This window comes from Xenopus laevis, chromosome 6L, assembly GCF_017654675.1.
Source record: "Xenopus laevis strain J_2021 chromosome 6L, Xenopus_laevis_v10.1, whole genome shotgun sequence".
Taxonomy (NCBI): Eukaryota; Metazoa; Chordata; class Amphibia; order Anura; family Pipidae; genus Xenopus; species Xenopus laevis.
In genome coordinates, this window is record NC_054381.1 from 62,418,968 (window position 1) to 62,440,996 (window position 22,029).

General features: G+C 37.6%; 1 protein-coding gene across 6 annotated transcripts in view; it reads left to right on the forward strand.

Annotated features, from left to right (window-relative positions):
* pkd1l1.L (polycystin 1 like 1, transient receptor potential channel interacting L homeolog) overlaps positions 1–22,029 on the forward strand; it is an 89,704-nt gene that overhangs the window by 22,207 nt on the left and 45,468 nt on the right. For 5 of the 6 annotated variants that reach the window (XM_041566102.1, XM_041566106.1, XM_041566104.1 and 2 more), the window contains exons 14-25: positions 2,312–2,389; positions 4,568–4,710; positions 4,908–5,031; positions 5,596–5,716; positions 5,792–5,987; positions 6,999–7,055; positions 7,821–8,036; positions 11,355–11,594; positions 13,149–13,262; positions 14,686–14,843; positions 15,561–15,661; positions 16,293–16,488. In XM_041566102.1, coding sequence (XP_041422036.1) covers positions 2,312–2,389; positions 4,568–4,710; positions 4,908–5,031; positions 5,596–5,716; positions 5,792–5,987; positions 6,999–7,055; positions 7,821–8,036; positions 11,355–11,594; positions 13,149–13,262; positions 14,686–14,843; positions 15,561–15,661; positions 16,293–16,488 — 1,744 coding nt within the window. The remainder of the gene's footprint in view (positions 1–2,311; positions 2,390–4,567; positions 4,711–4,907; positions 5,032–5,595; positions 5,717–5,791; positions 5,988–6,998; positions 7,056–7,820; positions 8,037–11,354; positions 11,595–13,148; positions 13,263–14,685; positions 14,844–15,560; positions 15,662–16,292; positions 16,489–22,029) is intronic. The other variant, XM_041566107.1, reaches the window with a different exon arrangement.

Consider the following 22,029-nt stretch of genomic DNA (forward strand, 5'->3'; position numbering starts at 1 on the left):
GTAAGTCAGTAAAAATTCTAATTGAAAAAAATTCAAATTTCAAACTAATTTTTGTGTACTTTGACTAGGGAACAGTCCAAATTCGAGTAGAATTTAAGAAAAATTTGTACGGTCTCTTTAAAAATTTGACCTAGACCATTTGCCACCTAAAGCCTGCTGAATTGCTGTTTTAGCTTATGGGGGACCTCCTAGAACCTATTTGGAGTCAATTGGTTTTCTTTGGGAAAAACTTTGAATCGTACGTTTCAAATGCGCTATTACTTCAATTCGTACAATTCGAATTAGATTGAAAACTGACCTATTTGATCGAAAACTGTCATTTTCGCCCAAAAATTAAAACCATTTTCATTTGGTTGGTGTTTTTGAACCCTTCATAAATCTGCCCCTTGAACCATATGAATCACAGTGCACACAAACACACCAAGGGCACACATATATGTTAGGTCATGTGAGCCAATTAATGGACAAAGTTCTGTCTTTCTCTCTCACACTGTTAAAGTTAAGAGCGTATTTATCTCTGAGGGAGCACAAAGGTTATCATAAAATAATGGTTCAAGGTAAAAGATTTAAAAGGGCTATATGTGGGTTAAGTATTTATTCCTTTAAAAGAGAAATAAACCCCCTTTTAGGCAAAAGTCCCCACTGGCCCCCCCTCCCTGCCTCCCCCCTGCACAGTGCTACATCACGGGCGCCATCTTCCGGCACTTCAGTAACCATTGGGTCTTCTTCTTTACCCTCGCCATTCACCATCTCTTTCGGGGCATGCACAGTTGTAACAAACAGGAAGATTGCTCCAAATGTGCCATTACGCCGCTCACTTCACGAAGAATACCAAAGCGATGAAGGTGGCACCCGTGAGCTCCGCTGCGTTCTTGTTCAGGTGCGGCTCGGTATTCCTAGAGGGGACACATAATCTGCTGTAGCACTGTGCAGGGGGAGGCAGGGAGGAGGGCCAGTGGGGACTTTTGCCTAAAGGGAGGGGGGTTAAGTTCTTTAAAGGGATACTGTCATGGGAAAAACATTTTTTTCAACATCAATCCGTTAATAGTGTTGCTCCAGCAGAATTCTGCACTGAAATCCATTTCTCAAAAGAGCAAACAGATTTTTTATTATTCAATTTTGAAATCTGACATGGGGCTAGACATATTGTCAATTTCCCAGCTGCCCCAAGTCATGTGACTTGTGCTCTGATAAACTTCAATCACTCTTTACTGCTGTACTGCAAGTTTGAGTGATATCACCCCCCCCCAGCAGCCAAACAAAAGAACAATGGGAAGGTAACCAGATAGCAGCTCTCTAACACAAGATAACAGCTGCATGGTAGATCTAAGAACAACACTCAATAGTAAAAACCCATGTCTCACTGAGACACATTGTTACATTGAGAAGGAAAAACAGCAGCCTGCCAGAAAGCATTTCTCTCCTAAAGTGCAGGCACAAGTCACATGACCAGGGGCAGCTAGGAAATTGACAAAATGTCTAGCCCCATGTCAGATTTCAAAATTGAATATAAAAAAATCTGTTTGCTCTTTTGAGAAATGGATTTCAGTGCAGAATTTTGCTGGAGTAGCACTATTAACTGATGTGTTTTGAAAAAAACATGTTTTCCGATGACAGGATCCCTTTAAGTAGCATAATTCTGTCACAGATAAGAGGAGGGTTTAGTCCTCCTTTAAAACTTTTTATTACATGGGTCCTTTTTCCAGTAGCGTAAATACGCCAGCAGAAAAGACTTAAGGTGGCCATACACGGGCCGATAAAAGCTGCCGACAGACCGTGTCGGCAGCTTATTGGCCCGTGTATGGGGCCCCGCGACGGGCTTCACCGATCGAGATCTGGCCGAAAGTCCAGAAAATCCCGTCGGATCGCGGCCGCGTCTATTCGTTGATGCGGTCCCGCGATCCGACCGCCCGTTTGGGCATCGTTAGGATCCGATCGTTGGGCCCTAGGGCCCACGATCGGATCAGCCCGATATTGCCCACCTCAAGGTGGGCATATCGGAGGGAGATCCGCTCGTTTGGCGACATCGCCAAACGAGCGGATCTCTCCATGTATGGCCACCTTTAATCTGCTGCCTTCAGCCCTGTGTGTGCATGTGCAACTGTAGGCACAGGATAAGCCTGCCAAAACATACCCACAGTGCACAAGTTAAAGCATGCATTTTTACTCAATAATTGGCTCAGACTGATCCTGTTCCTGTCTGTGCACACACATAAAAGGGATGGAAGACAGTGGATTGGATCATTATTGTAGTATTATTGTACTACCACATATTTGTCATAAACTGTTTTTATTTGTATTTTTTTTATAGATCTTTCATCCCAGGTCCTTACATTCAAGCCTTATTTTCTGAAACCTGGCAAAATGTACATGCTTGATGTCTCCGTTGGTATGGCCAGTTATTCTATGTATATTTTATCATATATGTCTAAAACAAGCTCCATGTTTCAGCTTCTCTACTCTTATGATGAGTAAAGGTAAAATGAAAGGGGGATGCCAAGTTTTTAGCCTCTTCCATTGATTCAAGTCGCTGGCCTGTTTCTTGGCGTGGTGGTACGCTTCAAAAAAGCACCAGCCCAGGGTGATACTTCTCAAGCAGAAATCTTCTTCTCCTCTGGGTATCCCCTTCAGTTCAAATGGGTACATGCGTATTACAGAATTTTTCCAGAGATTTCTGTACTAAGCCTGCTGCACTGCTGAAAGAAGACCTTGAAGAGGAAATTAAATAAGGTTATAGGATCTGTTATACAGAATGCTTGGCATCTGAGGTTTTCTGGATAAGAATTCTTTCCATAATTTTGATCTCCATACCTTAAATCTGCTAAAAAGTTGAAACATTAGATATAGGCATATTGTTGCACCGCTGTAATGAAAAATAAAGTTTAAAAAAATTTAAACATTTAAATAACCCCAAAAGGATTGTTTTGCCACTTATGAGGAGTCATGCAGCTTAGTTAGGATCAAATGTATTATTTCCTTTTAATCTGCTATATTTAAAAAAAAAAAAAAAAATGGTAAAGCATTTATTTGAGTCTAAGGCCATGTTTCTTAACTTAACATATTGGGTCCCCAGATGTTGTTGAACTTCAAATTCCAGCATTCTTTAATGTATAATCAATGGTAAGAATTCTGGAAGTGGCGGTCTATCCACCCATGGGTGTGCATCGCTAGTGCACTAAAAGAGATGAATTTCTTGTTTAAAAAACAAAAATTCTGCTCTTAAAGTTACAAGGGGGACTTTTTGCCACGCCTGGTAACTTGTTTGGCACTGCCACCTGAGCAATGTTTTTCAACTCTGGCACGGCAGAGTTCTTTCGCGCCATCTTCTGTATCTTTGGATCCTCTTCTTTTCCCTCAGCTTTTTGTGCACCGTAAAGCTCTAAAAATTGCACAGTGTCGGAGATCACTACCACGAGAAACCTGAAGATTCAGATACTCTGCATAAATATGCCAAGGTTAATTCCAGGTACTATGGAGGGAGAAAGCAGGGAGCCAATGGATGGAAGTGGATTTTTGATTAATGGGGGTTTAGTTCATTAAATATGCTCACAACAAAGATCTAGTGGCTGCATGTTAAATTTATATTTTGCACGGTACTTAACCCTATATACAACACAGGAATTTGTAGGCTGAGTAAATGTGAGAAGAAAACACTGGATCAGAATTGCGCAATCATTTCTGAATTCAAGAGTGGTATTGTAGAAGTAAAAAGGCAAGATAAAGCACTGCGTAACTTGTCTGCGCTGTATAAATAAATGATGATGAAGATACCTTGGCTTGTGCTAAGCATACGTTTTGCCTTTTGTTTTAATTTGAGAAATATCTTTGCAGTTTCATTGAAAATGAAACGTCTCTCATTTACTTACTGAAATAAAAAGCTTCTTGATTCTGCCAAGGCACCGAAGAATAAATAATGTTTAGAGTGTTGTGTATTTATTTGACAACTTTTACATTAAAGGCACCTGTTTCTGAAAAATAGTTTCCACCACTGCAGTTGCAAGCAAAAAGAGCTTGGAATGGGAGGCAACAACAGTACAAATTGAAAAATGTATCCACTACCAAGATCTGTGGGGATCCACACTGGTTCCTGCTCCCAGTGGTCATTGCCATGCTGAGCCACGTGTGTGAACTTTGTATTAGTGTCCAAGATCACAGGACTCTTGCTCAGTATTCACATTACTTAGAATGTCGGTGACCTTCAGTATTTGTGTGTGTGTCATTTTGTATTCTACAACACCTGCATGGGCATATTGAGCATACTTGTTCAATGTCCACCTGTGTCCCAGCAGGGCTACCCCATGCATATTTTTTGTCTGTCTGCAGCTGGAGTCTGGGAAACAATTTTCCAGTGACATTTAATAAGTTTTATTACATACAATGCACACTTGCACAAACTATGAAACATGCAATATTTTTTCGCTTGCAAATGAGATGCTACATGTTACAAAGCACTATATTAAATAAGCACAAAGTTGGTTTTTGAAGATTATTTCATTTTAATTAAAAGGAAGACCAATAAACCCACTTGCTCAGTAAATAAACTTGATTAATTTTTTTTTTGGCTTAGCCTCTGGGGGAAATGAAGTTGGCAAATCACAGCTCTACTTTACAGTTAATGAAATGGCACCAAGAATGACCTGCCAAGTGCAGCCGAATGAAGGAACAGAATTATACACTGTTTTCAGCATATTCTGTACATCAGGAAAAGAGGTAAATTATGATTATTTATCCACATCATAGAATGGAAATTATTAGGGACCAGATTGCTTGAAGTCTGTAGTCACGTGTGCCCCCATATCTATAAAGAAATATCAGCTTATTTTTGTTCAATCTTGTAAATAATGTAGTGCATAATCTGCTTGCTGGTTTTTGTCTTACATTTCTTACTTTTATTATGTATTGGCCAGGATCTTTATTATGAATTTAGTTACCAAGCTGGGGGGAGATCAGCTAGGAAGAAAATGTATGAAGGAAGAGACATCCAGTATTATTTTAATTTGCCTGCAGGTGATCAAGCAGATGGATATCAAGGTGCTGTTCATAATATACAAAAATTAATTATATCTGTAGACCTGTTATTGTTGCTTTCTCAACCTAATAATGTAATAAGCCAGTTGCCTCCAGTTTTCTCTAGTGCAGTCTCCTGCAAAAAGTTATCCTTGTGTTATCATATGTAAGACACGTGTCAGCTCATCCTGGCAAAGTACAAAGAAGGCATATTCCTGTCCTTTATTTGCCGTACTGCTCAGCAGTCATCTCAGAGTAGAAAATATAAATGTTTGTCTTGTGTTTTACCTAATACGCTTGTGGTTTGTCCTGTGGGAGGCAAAACTGTAGAACAGTTTTAACATGTTTGAACTAATATTTAGTGCAATTAAGGCAAACAAACCAGAATCTACCCACTAAATTGGGTGCCATTGATAATCAAAAGAAAATTAAATCTGAGAGAGCAAGGTATCTTAACCGGCCATAGAAATACTTGATACTATAAATTTCTCAAGTAAATACAATAGAATCAGGAATTTCTAAAGTGAATACAATAGATATAGAAATACAAAATGCAGCAATTTTTTGTATATTTTTTCTTTATTTCAGTTACTCTGTTCACACAAATAACAAACATGTATGGATCACAAACAAAGCCATGTCCCGTAAATGTTACTGTATGGCCTGTCTTTGGGAAGAATACATCTACAGACTTCATTGTAGAAGAATTGTAAGTGATACATTTATTGAATTGTGTGTTTTTTGCTTCTTATGACATAATCTGATCTTTTATTTTTCTTTCTAGGTATCATCACGGCTTGAAAAACCTTTCTGTACTTTTACTTATGGGAAATCACATAGAGATAAGGAACTATGTTACTTTATTAACAATTGTACTCAATAAATTATATACTGAAGAAAGTAAGACTCCATTTGAACTGCAATCAAAAATAAGAAATGCAATGATTTCAACTCTATGTAGTATGTCCTTTCAGGATGAGGTAAAACATGTTTTATTTGACAATTCTGCATTAGCTTAAAGTGAAACAATATCAGATATTTAAAATCCAGCATGCTTAGCCACAAAAGTGCTTCCTGACTGTCCAAGAATACTGTATTTCAGAGGTACCTGAAGGATCACATACAGTATAAAGTAAACAAAAGTGGAATAGGATGGTCTAAGATACTACATACTAAGAAAAGTGCTCTGGTGATACCAGACAACTGCACCAAGTAGAGGGTAGTTTAATATTTTTTAGAACATGCAAACTAGAAGACCCAAAGGGAGTCAAGAACCGAGCCTTAGAGCACTCTAACACAAGGGGGGATTTGGCAACCTAATGGAGAAATTGCAATTGCAAAAATAATTTTCAAAGTAAAAGAAGGTAGGTGTACGTCAGAGCATACCCTTAAATTTTAGAATGTATGTAGAAATTATGCAGATACTGAGTACAAGTGCAGATACTGAGTACAAATTAAAGGTTATAGTATATGAAGAGGTCCAGGAATTTTGAGTCTACAGGTAAAGTGGACATAAGACATTTTGAAGGGTATTGAATAAATATAAGAACTGAGTAAAACTTACACCAGGGCCTGTTATGTACTAGTCCCATTAATGGTTAGACAAATCAGTGCATTCAAGAGAAGTTGTAGCTCAGGAAAAAGTAATTTAATTCAGTGGGGAAGTGCCAAACATTTTAGCACCCCGTAGTGGTTTTCCTTGTCCTTTAAAGGACTGTGGGCCTGAGGAAGGGGTTGAGTTTTGAGTATTTAAATTGTGTATCTTTAGTTTTGTAAACTTTGAATACTATTTGACATCAGAACTACTATTTGGACATTTCTGAATTTTGGATTTTAGAGTTTCCAGAAGTTTATCTGTAAATTGACTTATTTTATTCTCTGCAAGGCATATTAGCTATGACGCCATTCAGACATTTGTTTTAAATTGTTTATTTTACTGGACTTTTGTGTAATGTAAAAATTGCATTTTATTCTGCATTTTTGTCTTGCAGGATGAATTTCATGAGATAGTGTCAATGTTACTAGACCTTTTAAATTATACAAAGCAGGTAACAAACGGTTTTTAAAAGTATTTTTGTTAATAAAATTTACGTTCAACTGGACAAATTGTGGTGTCACTAATAGTGGCAGAGCTTTACACACAGTGACACACTGATTTATGCTCACGTCAGAACATTATGCAGTACAATGTAAGGTGATTTTCTGGACCAGGGGAATTACTGCTAGGATACATAGTCTGACCACAAAGGAGTAGCAAAACAATTTTAAGCAAAGATTTGTCTTCATAATCCAATTCAACTGTACTGAAAATAGGATGTTAAATCTGGGTTGCTAGCTCTATATGTAACCCCCTTTTTTTTAACGGAACCCTGAAAGGGATCCTTTCTGCCTCACTGATTGCGGCCTTCTATATACTGTAAGTGCCCTCTGTAAGTCCATATTATTTAACCAGGATGATGCCTGAAAAAATTGGCACCCTTCTGTGATTATACCGTTATTGCTCTGCTGAAATTCAATATGTTATTAGATATAAAATGTATGTTTTTAAATTGGCCTCAGTGAGTTGATGGCTTTTACACCACTATTCCACCAAGTTTGGCCTACAATGGCAATCAGCTGTCAGTAAGCACAGGTCTGGAGAAACAGTCAACTACAGAATTTCTGCATTGGGAATGTGAATTCATATATGCAAGATCTCTACTGTATGCCTTAAAGTATTAAATACAGTGATGTGCAATATGTTGGTGCTTTAAAAATACATGTTGTTAATAATAATAATATTAATGCTTATGTTTTTTTTTCTTTAATACTAGGTAACAGCCAAGAGTGCAATGCTCATTGTAAATAATACAAAAACAATTCTTAAAAGGTCCATTAATTCTGAAGACCCTAGCAGAATATATCTGCAAAGAAACTTGGTTGAGAAAATTGTCTCATTGATCTCATACTCCATGGAAATATATATAGATTATTTTGAAAGGAACTTTATTGTGCTTGATGGCATGACAATCATAAGTGATCTGATGCTGGTGAGATTATATTTACAATATACATATAAATCACAGCGTTTCAAAACCAGGGCAGAGGTACAGCAACCCTGTGATCTGTACTGATCTGTACATCCAAAATGGTCCCTTTGATGTATATTGGTGTTGAATTGCTGATTGGGTAATGCAGAAAATGTAGAGTTTGGTTATACCTTTCATTGGCTAACTGAATAAGTAACAAATGGAAGCTTTCGGAGCACACAGGCCCCTTTGTCAGGCAAAATACAAATGAAAGATGAAAAGGAACATTATATATACTGTTAGATCACTGAAAAAGGGTTTATGGGAAATAAATTAGAAAGTTACCGATAATTAGGGTGGGTTGTAAATAGTCCAGGGGTCTTGTTGTCTTTGACTTCACCTCACAACAAGGTGCTGACTGTACTAGTGTTTGCTTCCTTGACTAAAGCGCTCACCCTTATCAACATGATGGGCTGAAATATTGTCTTATCTTTACAGGTCACAATTCCTATTTGTAGTTTGTTAGTATGGTATGGACGTGTGAAGTGGATAAGTTCTGGTTCCATATGTTATCCCACCCAGTGGAACCCTTACCTGTATTTTGACTTTTTTCTTTTCCAATTTCTAATTGTGCACTGTTTTGTTAATCTTACCGTACACGTACATACCAGCCCCAGGAAGGTAGATATACTCGAAGAAACGTCTTTAGCACTGAGCACCAGCGGACACTGTCTCTTAAAAATAATCCTTTGTCGGTTTCATTAAAATCAAGGAGACTTCAGGAACATATCAGAGACCACACGCTTGATGCATTTTGTAGCTACCAGCGACTTTCTCAAAAGCTGTATAGCTACGAAACGCGTCAAGCATGTGGTCTTTGATATGTTCCTGAAGTCTCCTTGCTTTTAATGAAATCAATAAAGGATTATTTTTAAGGGACTGTGTCCCGCTGGTGCTCCTTGCTAAAGACATAACTCTTTCCTACAAACTGATTCATTGCAACTCCTCTTAACTGATGCACAGCTTCCACTGCCTGTCAGTTCAGCTACTGTACATGGAGCTGCGGATCTGCTTCTGTCCACTTGCCTACATACAGTGGTGTGAAAACTATTTGCCCCCTTCCTGATTTCTTATTCTTTTGCATGTTTGTCACACAAAATGTTTCTGATCATCAAACACATTTAACTATTAGTCAAAGATAACACAAGTAAACACAAAATGCAGTTTTTAAATGAGGGTTTTTATTATTTAGGGAGAAAAGAAATCCAAACCTGTGTGAAAAAGTAATTGCCCCCTGAACCTAATAACTGGTTGGGCCACCCTTAGCAGCAATAACTGCAATCAAGCGTTTGCGATAACTTGCAACGAGTCTTTTACAGCGCTCTGGAGGAATTTTGGCCCACTCATCTTTGCAGAATTGTTGTAATTCAGCTTTATTTGAGGGTTTTCTAGCATGAACCGCCTTTTTAAGGTCATGCCACAACATCTCAATAGGATTCAGGTCAGGACTTTGACTAGGCCACTCCAAAGTCTTCATTTTGTTTTTCTTCAGCCATTCAGAGGTGGATTTGCTGGTGTGTTTTGGGTCATTGTCCTGCTGCAGCACCCAAGATCGCTTCAGCTTGAGTTGACGAACAGATGGCCGGACATTCTCCTTCAGGATTTTTTGGTAGACAGTAGAATTCATGGTTCCATCTATCACAGCAAGTCTTCCAGGTCCTGAAGCAGCAAAACAACCCCAGACTATCACACTACCACCACCATATTTTACTGTTGGTATGATGTTCTTTTTATGAAATGCTGTGTTACTTTTACGCCAGATGTAACGGGACGCGCGCCTTCCAAAAAGTTCAACTTTTGTCTCGTTGGTCCACAAGGTATTTTCCCAAAAGTCTTGGCAATCATTGAGATGTTTTTTAGCAAAATTGAGACGAGCCTTAATGTTCTTTTTGCTTAAAAGTGGTTTGCGCCTTGGAAATGTGCCATGCAGGCCAGTCTCTTTCTTATGGTGGAGTCGTGAACACTGACCTTAATTGAGGCAAGTGAGGCCTGCAGTTCTTTAGATGTTGTCCTGGGGTCTTTTGTGGCCTCTCGGATGAGTTGTCTCTGCGCTCTTGGGGTCATTTTGGTCGGCCGGCCACTCCTGGGAAGGTTCACCACTGTTCCATGTTTTTGCCATTTGTGGATAATGGCTCTCACTGTGGTTCGCTGGAGTCCCAAAGCTATAGAAATGGCTTTATAACCTTTGAAATTGAACTCAGGTGTGATAAACCACAGTTAAGTTATTTTTTAACAAGGGGGGCAATCACTTTTTCACACAGGCCCATGTAGATTTGGAGTTTTTTTTCTCCCTTAATAACGTAAACCTTCATTTAAAAACTGCATTTTGTGTTCAATTATGTTATCTTTGACTAATAGTTAACGGTTTTTGATGAGCAGAAACATTTAAGTGTGACAAACATGCAAAAGAATAAGAAATCAGGAAGGGGGCAAATAGTTTTTCACACCACTGTAACACAGGCGGAGAGAAGCAGTTATATATCAGATGTCATTGGCCTAAATGTGATAGGCCTGACTTGTGTGACTTGAAAAATAAAAACAAAAGATATTTAGACTTAAAAGGAGGGCATGAAGGGTAGAATAGCTTTAAATTAAAAGTTGATGTTTATTATTTGTAGAGCATGTGCCATGTTACATACTAGAATGATGCAGTAGGCAGGGGATGCAAAATTAAAGGAGAACAATTCTAGGTTCAGATAATGTTTAGGTCAATTTCATATTGGCCTTGTGTTCTGACCAGTCCGCTAGCAAACGTTCTTAGTACAAAACTGTTTGGGTTCTTCTTTCTTCAGCTCTTAATCTTGTTTGCTTCTGTCACCACTGAACTGCTCTAAACCTTCCCAAATTCCCAAGTAGCTCCATCAATTCTCTGGCTACTGGCAACCCTCTTCAGCAACAAAAGTGCCAACAGATAAATAGTTCAACCTTGAAAACAACGGAGGTTTTGGTCCCTCATAAACTATAGTGGGTGGATGTCTGGCTGCTATTAGTAACCCTTTAACCTAAAATACGAGGGCGACAAATCTTCCCTTGTGTCACATTTGCTAAAGCCAGTGCTGCAATAAAAGCAGTTTGTGGTCCATTATATGTACCAACATATGGCTTACACATCATTTTTAATACAATTAATTTAGACATCATAACAAACTATGGCATGCCAAAAAGTTACAACATGCAGTTAGTAGTTTGTACAGATTACCAAAGAAAAGCTGTTTATTGACTTTTTCACTTTTTTTTAATTTGATTTAATTTTCTCTTTTTTTTTTTTTTTTTTACCAGGAACACATTATTTTTAATAAGAAACAACATCTTAGCCTAAGCACAAATCTGATTGATTTCCAGACCAATAGCCATATGATGTTTCAAAACAGCATTCAGACAATTGGTTCAACAAAAGTCTATCTACCACAGCTGCAGAGCAGTTACTTGGAAACAAAACTACTAAGTAACAGATGTTACATTAGTCAGCTGGTTTATTTCAAAAAGAATCCATACCTTTGGGCACAAATTTCATCTCAGGTATGAGGTCTAGCTTTCATTTGAGTAACCTTTTATTTTATTAGCTGCTAACTAAGCCTAACAATGATTTGGCCATCAGCTGGGTTTTTATAGCACAGTGCAAAACATCTACAATTAATTAATATGACATGTCAGATGTAAATAAAACAATAGAAAATGTGGGGGCTTTTTACAAGAATCCAAATTTTAAGTGGAAAAGAAAATGCCAGTTGTTACATGATCCAACATAATTCAATTTTAAGGGATGATTGTTCATTACAATTTTAAGAACCCATTCAACACGTTTACAAACATTTCAAACTGGACCAGGGGAACAACAACAAATAAAAAATATAGTTCAATATTTTTGAATAATTTAAAAGTGTAACTGATGAAGCGCCCAATGGCGCAAAATGCGTCAGGAGGGAGTGGCTGACACGAGGTATGCAGACAGGGAGGGAGACACTGACATGTGGTATGTTATGCATGAACACTTGTATTGATTATGCATTTGTATTTCGGTGAATTTGCACAAATAAATGTTTGATTTGAGGTTCTGTGCATGTTTCTAATTTGAGTATAAATGTATTATACATGCAAATTGGAGGGTTAATGTGAAACCAATACTGAATTTTATCCCACTGAAGTTGGGGGGATAGAAAGTGTACTGTACCAATCAGACAGCATTTCTTGCTAATATCATCAGATGTGCAGGTTTGCCTCCCATATGGCGATAGTTTGCAGGAATTAGAACCAAACCTGTATAAATCAGGAGCGTGTGTTTAATTTAGGTACTTCAGTGTTTGTTCCATAGATTGTACAATGTACTGCACTCAAAGGGATATATATCAGCCTGTTTTCATTATCATGGGAAAAATATATATTTTTATATTGCTTATATATAGATTAGAAAATATCTATTTTTTGTGTACTAGCTCTGAGATCTTTATCAAGATACAACACAGTGTAAATCAACAAACATTTAAACACTCACTCCCTAGAAAACCACGCTCAGTGTCTGCCCCTATTTTTTTCACAAAGCATCATGGGAATCCGAGGCCTTCAATTAAGAAAGCATTTGAATTGGGTAAATCGGATATACCATTGGCGAAACATTTTTTAACAATGGGACATAGGTTACCCACCTTCAAATTCATGGGAATAGGAGAGGAGGGGATTGGGATCGATTTATTATGCAAAGAGAAATTTATTGGATTAGGTTTTTGGATAGAGTAGCCCCATGGGGTGTGAATGAATATTTTTCATTCACACCCCATGGTGTCATTTTTAGAGCCTAGATAGATAAATGGGCGTTTTGTATATATTTATATATCAAGTAGTTATTGAAATTTTATATAATGTTCCTATAATAACTACTAGAAAATTGTCTATCTTTTTTTTGTCTTTTTAGCTGATTTTCTTCTTTACATTTTAACTCTTTTGCCTGAGTCCCATGATTCTGATTCCCTCGAAAAATTATGAAAAATAGCTTAGTGTTTTGTAGAAATATTTTAGGAAAAGCTGTCAACAGTAAATGAATTAATCTGTATTATCATTTGGTTTTTTTTTTTTAAGCTTCATGGGGAGTTTGCTGGTGTTAGTCTTTTTAACTGCACTAACAAAAAGAAGATAAATGCAAGAGATGTTGCAACATCAGTAATGATGGAGTTTGACATGAAAAGAAACCATGTAAGTGACCCATAAAGCTTCTGTTTATTGATATTTCCTTATAGAACAAAGACTTTAAGAAATATTAAATTCTAACTGATGTTATGTAAGAAAAGGTGCAAAGTTTGCTACATATCTAGTCAACTATAGCAACCAACCAGCAGGTAGAATTTACTGGTCACCTGTTTATAAGCAAACTTGTTATAGCAGGGGTGCCCAAAAGGTAGATTGGGATCTACCAATAGACCTTTAGCTGGTGATCAGTAGATCTCAAGACACTTTCAACAGCTCTACTAAATTACCCTCCTGTTTAATTATATTTATTACAGTTTATTTATTAAGATAACATAATAAATAGTTTTGTTAAATATAGCAATGTACATTTGCTCATTAATCAATATATTTAAGTAATATTTTCAATAGAACAGAATGCTAACAATGCTTTGATGAATGTAGATCATAGTGGGACATCACAAAAAGTAGACCCCACATTAGTAAAGTATGGGCACTCCTGTGTAATAGGTTTCTGCACCCAGGCAAACTTTTTAGGCCTATTTTATGCGAGAACTGGGGCTAGGATTTCAAACTTGATAGAACAGCTGTTTCATGAGAGAAAGGAAGGAAGCTTGAATTCGATTATGTCTGGATAAGCAAGCACAAATTACTTACTAAATATCAGAAGTTTGTGTAGACAAATGCATACTTTATTGGCGTTTGTATTAAGGTGTACAGAAACCTTACATTTATTCCAAAAAACTTATGATGGATATTATGTGCTCTAGTAAATTAGCACTTTAGTACAAGTAGAACAAAAAATAACAGTTCATGCTACTGTCCAAAAAGTGAAATAATTTAAAATATGCAAACCCCACAGTCTATGGCTTTGTGTTTCCTGGCACATGAAATGCATCATAGGCAGTAAGGTACTTGTGACTGGAGGCACTTAAGTGCTAGCTAGGCACGAAACACATAAGGCCACACACTTTGGGGTTTGTATATTTTAAATTATGTTATAATAAAGTCTCTCTTTTTTTGACATTTTGGAGTGCAGAATGAACTGTTACTTTTACTTTGTATTAAAGTGGCATTGAGGAGGGTTTATAGTTTAGGATGTTCAGCTGAATTTTATCCTGGAGCAGTTGCTGTATCCTCCCATGTTTTTTTCCATTTGTCTCTAATGTACGTTTTTGGGACGAAGGTTATAATGAAGCAGTAGGTGTAGGGTCGCCACTTGTCTGGTTTTGCACTGGACAGCCATGTCTTCTTAGGGCTGTCTGCTTCAAAACTGCCTCTCCTGGTACATAGTTCAACCCTTTCAGAACATTTAGTTCATAGTCACATTATGACAGATATTATTTACCTCAGTTTCCCTTGTCCCTTGTAATGTTTGTAGTTACCCACTGACCTTTGTTGCTTTATAATAAGCAATTTTTATTTATTGCAGGATTCAGAGTTCAACAAAAACACAATTTCACTGTATTGGGACAAAGTCAACTTTCACAAATTTAATACTGTTTCAAAGAACAGAGATGAGGCATTGCTGATAACAGTTACTTTTTCCCGACCGAAATCTAGAGCATTTCCCGTGTTGCTACTAGTAAGGTGAGGTGCACCGCTAAATTCGTATGTTCTTAAATGTAATGTAATTTACACATATCTGCAATATGACCGCAAAGGCTGGGCGTCATAAACTGAGGGCTTCATATGCTGTAATCGAAAATATTAAAGGAGCTGGACACACACAATATAATTGGATAAATTATCAAATTTATTGTGACCACCCATACATTACTCTTTTAGGGGGTAAATGCTAATATATGAAGTGTAATAATGTCCTGTGTTGCATATTTTAGTCAAAGGTCATAGCAAATGAAAGATCTAATCTAATAGCTTCTTGTTCTCCTGGGAAAATGCTTAATTATTTAAATGGCCCTGGGACAACTGAAGTGATATTATAGTTTAGTTGGCAAATGTTATGTACTTTTTCCCTTGGTGACAACTAATTCAGTTGGTATAATTTTTAGCATAGAATATTATAATAAACAGTATCAACATATGCCAGATTTGTAGCCCTATTTAAACTGATTTTTGGTCTGTGTGGAAAAGCACTGGTATGATACCAGAAATCAGGGTTCACCAGTGACTGAAGCTTCAAAATCAAAGCTGAGAGTGTATTTTTGAATTAAAATTATATATATATATATATATATATATATATATATATATATATATATATATATATATATATATATATATATATATATACACACACACAAGCAATGAGAACAATTTATATTTTCTTATCCTTTTTATTAACAGGTACTCTGATAAGCCCACCACTTCTCATTTTAACATAAAAGAAATTTATACTTGGGAGGAAAATTCTATTCAAATATTTATTCCTGCTCAATCCATTAAAGGTATGTTTGACATAGAAGTTTGGCACCAAAGGGATATATTGTTTTTCTATTAAATACTCTGATCTGTCATCTGAATGTTTTACCTAAACACTACTTCTGTCTCTTTTCTTCAACCCCCCCCACTCTCATCTTCAGAGTAAGTATAGCATCACTTATGGCATAAGTCTGTAGTGCCTATTGATGCAACGCGCTGTGGGAACCCTGAGATTACTGTTATGTACGGGGTGGTGGTCGCTCCAGGGCCCCTCAATGTTAATAGGTACACTTTTGCACAGTTCATCAGAAGAGGCAGGAAGACACAATGGTGGTCAGCAGGACTGCCATTAGAAATAACCGGGCCTCGTACAACAACATTTTCTGAGCCCCACCCACACCACACCACAGTTAAAAGACCACATAGACATCCGCGCTTAAAACTGTAATATCCCCCCACACATGTTATTAAAACCCACTGATGGTGAGGGCCCCCTTAAAAAAAACACTGTGCCGCCAGGGCCCCCCATAACCCAGGAGGCTTAAATTGTGGATGGACAGCTAAAGAAGGATTTCTCTACATTTATATGTGAAGCATTTTAAAAGGTTTGTCCTTGATGGAAAATTTTTCAGTCTTAACTTTTAAATTACTTAACAGATGGTGATAACTCCTATTTGACAATAATGGATGCAGACTATAATAGACAGCCACGAAATAAGTATCTTTCAAAGGTGATCAATTATACTATTGATACCCAATGGACAAAGTGTTTGTACTGGGATATCTACAAACAGTGGAATTCAGAAAGTTGTTTTCCTCAGAAGGGAACACTGTCTACAAAAATCATATGCAGGTAATCATGTCATCTGTATTGTTAGCTTGTGCAGCTGTATACAATAGCCCTTATCTTTTTAAATGAATAAACATTAAAACTGATTAATTTAGTCCCTTGTGCAGTTTCGGACTGGCCCACCGGGATACCAGGAAAACTCCCGGTGGGCCCAGGTTTCAGTGGACCTCTTGCTTCTAACCATTTGGCCTATTTCATGGTCATTCTCTCTTTCTTTTTGGGAACACAGAGGCTTAATAATGGAAGAATAGAGTATAGTATGTAGAGAAAAGAGACTAGGAGAATAAAGAGGTTGAGTGAGGAAAGGATAGTTTGGAAAGTGGGCCCTCAGCCTAAGATTTTCTGGTGGGCCCCTGGTATCCCAGTCCGACACTGCCCTTGTGAGTGAGCTTTTTAAGTGCTAGTATTTTTTACTTTAATGTAAAAGATAACATTATAACTTGTACAAGGCAGGGCTATTCCCTCTCACCCATCCAAAGGTTCTGACTTATTGTACTGCAGTTGAGAATATCTCTCCTTTTGCTGATAAAATTTTGATATATCAATCTGATATAAGATTTAAGAGTTTTTAAGGCAATAGAATTAGAAGTTTTGAAAGCTGTTATTAATGGCCTTATTGGAAGAAAGCATGATTTTGCCTCTTCACAAAGTGATGTTAAAACAAGTAAAGTCCCCAGTACCAAAAAGAATATTCTGAAACTAGATAGGGACAACATTATCCCCTATTCACCAGTTGGTTCTGTAAGCTATATAAATGCACAAGGCCACAGGTGGTTGTTGTTAAACGTGCTCACAACTTCTCATGGATGTATAGGAACTCTTAAAGGGGTTGTTCACCTTCAATGTACAAATCTTATGAAACCACTAACAATGCTCTCAATGTGTTAGAAAACCCATTTTCCATAACAAAAAGTAAAAATGCCATTGTAAAAGCTAATTTTTATACATATTAACTCAGCCCTTCTCCTGTCTCTCTGACCAGTTTTCTGAAGTGATGGGAGTGGCCTATTTTGAACCTGACACACCAAGAACTTCCTATATGATGACATCATCATGCCCAGGCTTTGCCCTTACTTGTTTCCTATTGGATGTTGATACTGCCCTCCTCCTAGTAATTTATTGGGTGCTTGTGAACTGTAACCAGTCACATAATTTGAATGGTCATTGGTTGATTACTCAATTGTAATGGCAGAGGTTAACAGATGCAGCATATAAACAAACCTGCCTTGCAACAAACAATCACACAGCCATGCAGACAAATACTGCAGAAAAGGAAGGAGCAACATTGTTTGGCAACCTTTGCATTAAGCATAATGTCAGTTATTTACAAAATTGCAACAAAACCAGCACTGACTTGCTTAGAAACGTATGCAACTTACACATCTAGCAGGGACAGTAGGGCTGCCACCTCACCCTTTTAAAACCAAACACATATGAAATTTTTTTGGGGGGGGGGCGGTAATTTGCCTAGGAAAATGATACCTTTTTTAAGTGTTCCACTTCTGGAACAAGATTTAGAGCTCTAAATACCAAAAAATGAAAAAGTTATATTTTTCATGATATAGAGATCTATACCAGAAAAATATTTTACCTTTTTTATGAGGTAAATAATACATGGACCCCCCCCCCCCCAAAAAAAAAAATAATATATTTCTGGAAAGTACAAGTGTCATCTCCCATAGTAGCCATTATAATCCAATAATTAAAATTTTTAAAAATTTCTTTTTCCTGTGTAATAATAAAACAGTAGCTTGTACTTGATCCCAACTAAGATATAATTAATCCTTATTGGAAGCAAAAACAGCCTATTAGCTTTATTTAGTGTTTACACCATTTTCTAGTACTAAGATCCAAATTACAGAAAGATCTGCTATCCGGAAGACCCCAGGTCGCAAGCATTCTGTATAACAGATGCCATACCTGTACCTTGTGCTTGATCCCAACTAAGATATAATTAATCCTTATTGGAAGCAAAACCAGCCTATTGGGTTTATTTAATGTTTACATGATTTTCTAGTAGACTTAAGGTATGAAGATCCAAAGTATGGAAAGATCCATTATCCAGAAAACTCCAGGTCCCAAGCACCTTGATCCCCCCCATCTGCACAGTTGAAGTCTCTGCTGCACACAGCCCACACTCCCCCTCCCTCTCACAAACTTGTAACAGTTTCTCTTCAGTACCTGAATGCTGCTTAAATTCCCCAGCACAGGAAGCAGTGGCAGATTGACAGCAGACATAGCCAATAGGAGTTAAGTTAGCTGCCAGTACAATGTGTGATGTCATATAAGGAAGAGGAAGTGAACACTGTAGTGTTTTTGGGGGTTAGTGACCCCCTCCCAGCACAGGGTCTGTGTGTAACTGAAGGATTAGTACAGGGACACTTCTGGGGTGAATATCTCTTGAACTGTACTTTTTCTGTTAACTATTTCTATGGAAAAGTTTGTTCTATTCATGTGAATTGTTAGATTTGTCAATTTGTTACAAAGGTGAACAACCCCTTTAATTACTTGCCTTACAGAAAAGTGATACTTTTATGTCTACCACCCGCCACTTACCAGAAAACCCCCATTCATTGTTTGGGCTCCACAGGCTTAATCTCCATATCCCAGATCTCTAAACTGTCAATGTTTAAAAAAAAAACCTTAAAAGCTTTCTGCCCATTCTTTACATTAAGCACCTGTATTGTTAAGTGTTCTGTTGAAGAAGACTTAATGCCTTGTTTACAGATGCAAGTGTTAAAATGGATGCAAAATTAAGCATGTAACCATGCAATGACACCATTCAAAAAAGGTACATTCTACTTCTTATGCGGTTGTCCAGCCTGCTTTTATGAAAAGTGTACATTTCAATTTAATCAAGGGAACTCTAGGATTATTGGCAGCCTGGAAGTGAAAGTTCCAGGATTCCACTAGGGGTTTCCTCAATAGGTGGTAGTAACTACAGGTATTGCACGCAAATGCCATTATTAATGTTGTGTACATGATTTAACTCTTTGCCTGCCAAGCACGTATGGAGTACATGCTACGTTCTTTAGCAGCTGAGCTTTCTCTCTGCTTTGGCGGCTTTTGCCGTCTCCGCAGAGAGTTGGGAGAGAAGACAGACCCCTAGGCAACGAGGCTGGGGGGCACTTCCTGCTGCCCAACAACTCTGCAGATATGCTGCCAGGACTCCTCCAGCGATGACCGCAATCCTCCTGCTCCAAAAAAAGTGCACTTTTTTACACACTTACCCGCACTTACACATACTTACAGTACATTTATACACTTACACACACTTTAGTAAAGATTGGTATTTCTTATTTTTAATTTTAGCACACTTGGTCCCTTTTGTACACTTATTTACACTTATTTACATGTATTTGCACACTCAGACAACTTTTATTAGTACACAAACATTTATACACAAAAACTCCCAAACAGGTTGTTTTTTTTTTTTACATATTCATTATACTGTTATCTTTTGTTTTTTTTTGCCTAAAAATTTGTTATTTTGGCAGCGTGACTATTGGCTAATCGATTTTGGCCACTAATTACACTGTCGGAACAATTATTTTGCATTGATTTACGCTATTTTTGTGGTTTTATTGCAATTTTATCCCTGCATTATTGTTCCTTATGTATCTTTAGTATAGTTTTGCCGTTTGTTGCTTTGGTATAGAAAGATATATTTTACTTAGTTTGATCCGCCAGAATATGTGCTTTCTTACAGCACATAACGGAGGCTCTCTTTTCTACAGCTTAGTTGGCTAGCGTAAAAATTCATATATACGTTTTTCATTTGGAGTCCGTACACACCACATACTTTGGTAAATCTATGCATATTGGGCATCAAACTATTCATTAGACCTCTGACGTCCATATTTAGTGATTTTTCTTTGTACGTAAAACATTGTGTGCGATAAATGCGGCAAACTGCAATATTTTTAGGCGATTTTCAGAAATGTTGTAAAAAAACTACATTTAGAAAAGCTTTGTAGTTTGGTGTAGAAAGATGTCTATCTTTGTTGGAATCGTCAGAATGTGTACTTTACAGAAATATATGGTTTTGGGGGGTCTTTGCTGTTAGGAGGGTCTTGAGGCACATAATATGAAGTCAAGGGTCTATGTTCACAGAAGGCGAATCGCCAGCGGAGAAAACCCATATGCACTATTTTCATTTGGGGTCTGCACATGCCAGCTGCCTTGGTATATCTATGCATATTGGGCATCAAACTGTTCAGTAGACCCTTGGCATCAATATTTATGGTGTTTTACAATTGTATATAAGAAATTGGGTGAGATAAATGTGGCCAATTGCAATATTTTTAGGCGATTTTCAGAAATGTAACAGCCATTGCTTTTATCGCCAAATTTAAGAAAGTCTTGCGACTTGGTACTTTGGAGTACAAAGACATGCATACACAATTTGGATTCGCAGGACTGTGTACTTTCCGAAAATATATGGTATTATGGGGTGAACTTTTTTCTACCTTTGCCCCCCCCAAAAAAACTATTTAAATGTGTTGATTTTGCAGTACCTGAAATGACAGACCATATGGGGGGGGGTCTTCATTTTGGGGCCCCTATATGCCACGTGCTTAGGCAAACCTATACATATTTGGCATCAAACTGTTCCGAGGACCCCAGGCTTTCATATTTGGGGTGATTTATATTGATACTATAGTATGTGGGACATACGATGCTGCAGGGTGGATGTTTTGTGGTGATTTATGAAAATGTCCCTAAAATTGCCAAATTGAGGAAAGGTTTGCAGCTTGGTGTTTTGGAGTAAAAAGACATGCATACCCAATTTGGATTTGTGGAAAAGTATACTTTCCGAAAATAAATACATGGTTTTCTGGGATGAACTACTTTTTTTTTCTACCTTTGCCGCCCCCCAAAACGATGTACATGTGTTGATTTTGCAGCACCTTAAATGACAGACCATATGGGGGTCTTCATTTTGGGGCCCCTATATGCCACGTGCTTAGGTACACCTATACATATTGGGCATCAAACTGTTCAGAAGACCCTATGGTTCATGCTTTCACATTTGGGGTGAATTATCTTGATACTCAATAGTATGTGGGATGTACGGTGAGGCAGGGTAGAAGTTTTGAGGTGATTTTTGGAAATGTCCCTAAAATTGCCAAATTTAAAGTTTTGCAGCTTGGTGCTTTGGAGTAGAAAGACATGTATACCCAATTTGGATTCGGGGGAATGTGTACTTTCCGAAAATATATAGTTTTCTGGGGTGAATGTACTTTTTTCTACCCTTCCCCCCCCCCCCCAAAAAAAACCCAATGTAAATGTGTTGATTTTGCAGTACCTGAAATGCCGGAGCATATGGGGGTCTTCCTTTTGGGGCCCCTATATGCCACGTGCTTGGGTACACCTATACATATTAGACATCAAACTGTTCAGAGGACCCTAGGCTTTCATATTTGGGGTGATTCCTCTTGATACCTAAAAGTATGTGGGAAATACGATGCTGCAGGGTGGAAGATTTGAGGTGATTTTTGGAAATGTCACCAAAATCACCAAATTTAGGAATGGTTTGTGGCT